General features: G+C 44.7%; 1 protein-coding gene across 10 annotated transcripts in view; it reads right to left on the bottom strand.

Moving 5' to 3' along the window:
• The window catches only part of LOC132862616 (utrophin-like), a 181,667-nt gene that overhangs the window by 107,592 nt on the left and 66,575 nt on the right, over positions 1–7,500 (bottom strand). The window contains exon 1 of one of the 10 annotated variants that reach the window (XM_060894721.1): positions 2,406–2,639. The exons of the other annotated variants lie outside the window; for them this stretch is intronic. Coding sequence (XP_060750704.1) covers positions 2,406–2,552 — 147 coding nt within the window. The 5' untranslated portion in view covers positions 2,553–2,639. Of the gene's footprint in view, positions 1–2,405; positions 2,640–7,500 lie in introns of those variants that run through there. 10 annotated transcript variants of the gene reach the window in all.

Here is a 7,500-nt window from a genome sequence, read left to right as displayed (position 1 = left end):
ACACTCACACACACACACACACTCTCACACACTCACACAAACACACACTCACACACCCACTCACACACACTCACTCACACACACACTCACACACTCACACCCACTCACACACACACACACACTCACACACACACACACAAACACAAACACACACACTACATTAGCTCCAGTACTGAATCATCGAACGTTATTGTGTGTATGTTTAGTCTGAGAGGAGAGGTTTCATCGGGCGTGTCACTGAGTCTCAGTCTCCTTTAGACAGCAGGATTTCTGCTCACAGCTTATTCAATTTCCTCCGAAATAAGAGCATAACAACACCAAGATGCAGACTATAACAACATCTCAGCCACCTGCGGTTCTCCTCCGTCTCCGTCTCCTGGCTGTTACAGGAAGCAGAACCTCCGTGCACTCTGTGTGTCCCGCTTTACTACGAGTCACCACAGGAACCCAATTACTGAGGAAAAGGAAGTGTCAAGGAGAGAAAAACAAAAGCGCCTAACGCACCTCCGTCACGTCCTGTACCGTCAATTACACAATCATACACAAAAAAACAAGGGATTAAAAAAAAAAAAAAAAACTGTAGAATGAAAATTTCAGGGGAACTTTTGAACCTGTGTTGATGTCGGACTGTAAAATAGTGGGCGTGTCCAGTCTTGAGACCTACGGAACAGCGAGTCATCTCGACCGTCAGCATCATGTATTTCGCTCCACGGTTCAGTTCTGATGCTGAAGCCTGCCTTCGCTCCTCTCACGTGTCACTGGGCCTCGAGTCAGCCCTTGGAGTGCTTTGTTCCAACACCACTCCAAATACACGGACTGACCGTTCACACACTCGCTGCCTAATACATCACAGACCATTCCAGGAGCCACTGGAACGAGATAATCCAATGAATTTGCGTCACCTGTCGGTGGCTTTAATGTTCTGGCTGATGGATGTGTTTTTAACGTTCGAGCAACAAACGTGACAAAGACGACGAAACCAAATCCAAAGCATTTCAAATGTAAACTAACGACCTAACGAACTAACGTAGATGGACAAAATCCACAACCTCGAACTTTAACTCTAACTCTTCTCTCGACGTGTCACGTGACCTGATAATGATAATTGAAATGAATAAATTGTAAGTAAAGATAACGTCCATCTGATACTCAGGATCGTCACAAACAAACGTTCCATCAGATTTCAGAAAAGACAATAAAATAAAATAATAAATGATATCCAGTGTAAGAAAGGGACAAGAAGTTTGCAATTAGATTTGGATTTTGTTTTTAAAGAACAGTATAAAGTTTAGATACAGTATAAAGTTACCTGTGTGTACTTTTGGGGTTTTTTTTGGGATTGAACTTGATTCTATTCCATTTGTATTTTTTATCTGTTCTAGTTTTTAGCTGTGTTTTTGTTCCTGAATTTCATTCATTCATCTTCTACCTCGGGGTCACGGGGAGCCTGTGCCTATCTCAGGCGTCATCGGGCATCAAGACAGGATACACCCTGGACGGAGTGCCAACCCATCACAGGGCACACACACACACTCATTCACTCACGCAAATCACACACTACGGACAATTTTCCAGAGATGCCAATCAACCTACCATGCATGTCTTTGGACCGGGGGAGGAAACTGGAGTACCCGGAGGAAACCCCCGAGGCACGGGGAGAACATGCAAACTCCACACACACAAGGTGGAGGCGGGATTCGAACCCCAACCCTGGAGGTGTGAGGCGAAAGTGCTAACCACTAAGCCACCGTGACCCCCCTGTTCCTGAATTTGAATTTTAAAAATAAATAAATACGTATTAAACCTCAGTATCAGTATCGTGTCATGAGTAATAAATCTTTTAAAAAATGTATAATAATTAATCCTCGGTATCAGACGTGTCAGAATCAACTAAAAATGAATTTTTTTCTTTATTTAAATTAATTGACAAAACTGTGTTGCGACTGTTCCAGCACATGCCGTGTTCATGTTCACTCTTATTTTCCAATAACAGCTGTGTTTTATTCCACTTACACCAATGCCACATCCCCCCCACCCCCCACCACCACCACCACCACCACACACACACACACACACACACACACCATGTGTTACAGAGAAACCATACAAATCTGACACTGGAGACTCCTTCCATAAACATCTATTACAGAAAACAAGTTTTTGTGAGAAAACACAATCTTTATTTTAAAAAAAAATAAATAAATAAATAAAGGGTTTAGGAGTAATGCGTTACTATAGAAACAAACAACAATGCGAATCGGTACTTTCTGACCAATCGGAATCGAGGACTGAGATTCAAGTATGTCGCTGTTTAGAACTTCAGATAAGGAATAAAAACATGAGCAGCCCAAACAAAGTCCACCTGAGAAGTGTGTGTGTGTGTGTGTGTTTGTGTGTGGACTGACCTTGCAGAGTTTCTGGTAACGTGGTGAGGTGATAGCCATTCTCTGAAGCCGGTGTAAGAAGAGCACCACTTTCTGCAGAGACGTCCTCACCACAGCCATCATCCTCGCACGGCCGGCGCCACACTGCCAGGCTCGCGCTGTACGCATCCTAACATGCGCACAAACGCGCACACACACACGCGTGCGCGTGCGCTCACATCCCCCGCCGTGAGCCGCACAAACCGTGACAAAACCTCGCAAACATGTCTCACACACACAAAAACACTCAGCGGCTTAATCCAATCCCCTTCAGTCCTGCACTCAACAACCTCCACCGCTGAAGAGGGAACGTCAGCATACGTGTGTCTGACTGAGAGAACTAACAGGATGAGGACAGAGAGAACAAACGGAGAAGAAGTGAGCCAGAGAGAGAGAGAGAGAGAGAGAGAGAGAGAGAGAGAGAGAGAGAGAGAGAGAGAGGAGGGGGTGACTCTCCTCCCTGGTGTCACTAGTGATTTTCCATCTACGTCTGTGATGGTGTGATCGATGAAGGATAAAAAGACGAGAGAAGGAAATAAAAGAGAGAAGCGATAAAGGAGCAGAGGAACCATCCAACTTGAATGAGATGGCTCTAAGAAGAGAGATAATGGATGAGAGAGAGAGAGAGAGAGAGAGAGAGAGAGAGAGAGAGAGGGATTAAGAGAAAGTGCAAGAGTCTGAAACGAGAGAATTAAAGCAAGCGACAGATAAGGAGAGAGATTTTATTCTACAAGTTGCACAAGTTTCAGACTGCACAGAGATGCGTGTGTGTGTGTGTGTGTGTGTGTGTGTGTGTGTGTGTGTGTGTGTGTGTGACACACTTTAAGTAAATCAGAGCGAGCAACCTCATGAGAAAAAAATAACAGAGCAGAAAAATTTAAAAGACATGCGAGAAGAAATAGAGCGGCAATGTGTGTGTGGGAGAGGGAGAGAGAGAGAGATAGAGAGAGAGAGAGAGAGAGAGAGAGAGAGAGAGACCAAGTGAGAGCATGTGTGCACACAAAAAGAGACAGAACGTGTAAATGACCAACTGTCCCTCAAAAGAATGATGGTGACTGAAACTGAGAGAGAGAGAGAGAGAGAGAGAGAGAGAGAGAGAGAGAGAGAGAGAGAGAGAGAGAAAATGGAAAATGTGGAAGGCAAAGATAAAAAGAAGAGGGAGAAGAGAAGAGAAGAGAAGAGAAGAGAAGAGAAGAGAAGAGAAGAGAAGAGAAGAGAAGCGAATGGATCGAGATGCTCAGGTTTAATCTTGTCAGTTAAATGCACTACACACTGATGTGGGTTATTACACATGCTAATGTAGGTCAATACACACTGCCCTGGAGCTGTTCTCTCTCTCTCTCTCTCTCTCTCTCTCTCTCTCTCTCTCTCTCTCTGTGTGTCTCTGTCTCTGTCTCTGTCTCTCTCTCTCTCTCTCTCTCTCTGTGTCTCTGTCTCACTCTCTCTCGCTCTCTGTGTGTCTCTCTCTCTCTGTCTCTCTCTCTCTCCCTCTCCCCCTCACTCTCCCTCTCCCCCTCACTCTCCCTCTCTCACTCACTCTCCCTCTCTCACTCACACTCACACTCCCACTCCCTCTCACACTCACACTCCCTCTCACACTCACACTCCCTCTCACACTCACTCCCTCTCACACTCACTCCCTCTCACACTCACTCCCTCTCACTCTCCCTCTCACACTCACACTCCCTCTCACACTCACACTCCCTCTCACACTCACACTCCCTCTCACACTCACTCCCTCTCACACTCCCTCTCACTCTCCCTCTCTCTCACTCTCTCATGTTCTCTGTGTGCTAAATGAAGGTGAACACATTTTCATAATCCGCTAGGGGAATACACACACAGCCTCTGCCAGACTCCAAGGTCTTCCACTTCCTCTCTCTGTGTGTGTGTGTGTGTGTGTGTGTGTGTGTGTCCGTCCTGACCCTCTCCTGTGGTTCTAATGTCAGGATGTTACGGTGTTCAGCACTGACACAGTGATTAACGAGACACAAACGTATTTCGCGCGGCGCTGACCTCTCCGCCTTTGGACAACGATTGTACGGTACCTATGGAAACGGTCTGCCTTCATGGCCGCCCATTTTAGTATCAAAATTATAATTAGATTTGTGATTCTGGCACAGGAACGCAAACTCACGACACATTTCAAAAATATAATCATGAAATTATATCAGATCACTGTTGCTAGACAACAGAGAACTAGCCCATGACTTGAGCCATTCAGCTACTGTAGCTAGCACGTAAGCAGTACGTCTCGTTCGGACGATGCGAAGGAAAAGCGACTGTTGAAATACAACGATCCTACCAGGAACGTCGACATTTCTCTCAGAAATGTTACTAAAATACAAAAAAATTAAATAAATACAATTTCTACAACTAGAATGACACTGTAATTATACATTAACACAACTATTAGCCACAAAGCTAGCAACAATGAAAGATATAAACATGCTTAGCTTGACGGTGTAGCTAACAGCTAACATATTCAATATCTAACTGTATAGAGCCAAACGCTAACTAGCTATGTTATGATTTGCTAATTTTATCTTTCACTGTTAGACTAGATAGTAATGTTAGCTTAGCTACATGCTAAATCAAGCACAATTCATTTCAATCATGAGGTAAAGTTACGTTATTATTTTTCTATAAACTTCCGTTTTATTCTTTGTAGCAGCTCTAAACACTCGCTCGTGCGTTCGAGCCTCCTCATGCTCCTCGTGACTTCGTAGAGCTCACACGTCTGTCATGTTTTTTTCTGGACAGGTATGAAACAGGATGGAGGGAAGTTGGTGTTGCTGCTATCTACAAAAGACCAGACGCTGCACAGGCCGAGTCCAGAAAACACAGCAGTCTGAGAAAAAGCACAAGAAAGAAAGTGCAAAGGAACAGAACTGAATGAAGAAGAAAAGGAGTGAACATAAGTCCGATCTCTGCCAGATGTCCCCCGGCGCTCGGACAATGTGGACCGTGACGTCTCGGACTCATCGTTCACACGTTCAGCACAGGGACAAAAGGGCCTTGAAGTAAAAATCAATAGACTCCAAGTGTGTGAAGGAAAGTGTGGAGGACGATGACTGGAGAAACAATTTATCAGACTGAGCACACACTCCAACACACACTCCAACACACACTCCAAGACGCTACACACACTCCATACGCTACACACGCTCCATACGCTACACACGCTACACACACTTCAACACACACGCCATACGCTACACACACTCCATACGCTACACATGCTCCCAACGCTACACACGCTCCCAACGGTACACACGCTACATACGCTCCCAACGCCACACACACTCCATACGCTACACACGCTCCCAAGGCTACACACGCTCCCAACGCTACACATATGCTACACACAATACACACACTCCAACACACGCTCCATATGCTACACATGCTCCATACGCTACAAAAGCTACACACAACATACACTATATATGCTACACAAACACCACACATGCTCTATACACTCTGTAGTCTTTATACACTCTCTGCACACTCAGTTATCATCACTGATGTCTTGGAAAGCACCTAAACATGCGTTTGCTCGATTTGGTAAATGCAGCAATGTACAAAATACACACACACACACACACACCCGGCTTCACTCAGTGTTTAATCAAATTTACCAGTCATGACTAAAATAGAGCTTTCATATTAAGAGTTAAGTGCCTCAATCTCCTAACCAACACCCAGACAATTAAACTCTGATTGAAGCACTTAACTCCTTTAATCACGGCTTTGGTCAATTCCACAGAACGAGTAGTAATTTCTCGATAATAATTATGTCAAGGTCTTTCCAATAAAGCCATAGGTGCACCTCAGCGTGTGTAGCTCATGATGTCGGTGAAAGCCTGATTGCTCTGATAGACACGACCAGGTTCAACATTCCTGCTTGTATTCTCAGGAGGTGTAAACGAACACGCTGTGAACGTTGAGAACGTTTTATCTTTGGGTGGAGTTTATGGGTTGGAACCAAAAGCTTGGGATTGTTCTCCTTGATGAAGTTTTTCCTGCCGTCACTATTAGTTATGTTCAACCAGAACTTCGACTCGTTTATTTTTCTCTACTCGTATTAATCTTCACTCTAGGATTTTTAGTACCAACCGTCATCCAATCACGAGACACTTTGAATAATAAGATTAAAATAAAAAGGCACGTTCTGTGGCCGAGGACCGGAGAGGCCGCCGTGAACCCCAGGAGTCCGGAGGCAGGTGTTAAATGAAAACCCTCACGGTCCGCTGTGGCTGTGTTAATATGCACTGGAGGTGTTCGATGAATGCTGGTGATTTTTAATGTTCTTTCCCACTTCAGTAGTCTTTATTCAACCCCCTGCCTGCCCACCCTCCTCCCCCCCTTCCCTGCCGCCCAGGGGCCGGGTTATTAAGCGCTGAATCAGTAGTATATAAATTACACAACAGGAGGCTTGTGGAGTTATTGTGCAACAATTTTTTAGATACTTTTATGCAAGAATATCATTTTATACCCCGGCGTCATGCTCCAGCTCCCCAAATACAAGGCCTAGGACTTTATCTCATGACATCTTTGACCCCTAAATGTTCAGGTCCTGGAGGAAACGGACGGATGCTGACTGACAGTGCTGCGATACCGGGTCAACGTCCAAGCTGCTCTTCCATCTGCTTGCTCTAGAAATCTGTTCGTGGGATTTTTTTTTTAATATTAATTCAACGCTAACAGCGATCTGCTTTCCATCCCATAATATGACCATGTCTGGAATAATAAGTTCGAGTTGAAGCGAAGTCGTAGACATTGCTTTACATTTTAGACATGTACACTAGAAAGCTGTACAAATGAGGGCCGACGGGGTGATAATAGAACAGAGGGTGTGCCTGGGCATACACACACACACACACACACACACACACACACACACACACACACTAGTAATATTCACACTCGAGTAGGTTGAAAAGACGTCAGATGCTCAGACATGTCTGTATCAGACATTACTACATTACTATATCAATACAGGAGACAGCTTGGATAAATTAGAAAGATGGGCACACACACACACACACACACACACACACACACACACACACAC

The sequence above is a fragment of the Tachysurus vachellii genome, chromosome 19 (assembly GCF_030014155.1).
Source record: "Tachysurus vachellii isolate PV-2020 chromosome 19, HZAU_Pvac_v1, whole genome shotgun sequence".
Taxonomy (NCBI): Eukaryota; Metazoa; Chordata; class Actinopteri; order Siluriformes; family Bagridae; genus Tachysurus; species Tachysurus vachellii.
This window is presented reverse-complemented; position numbering and strand designations above follow the sequence as displayed.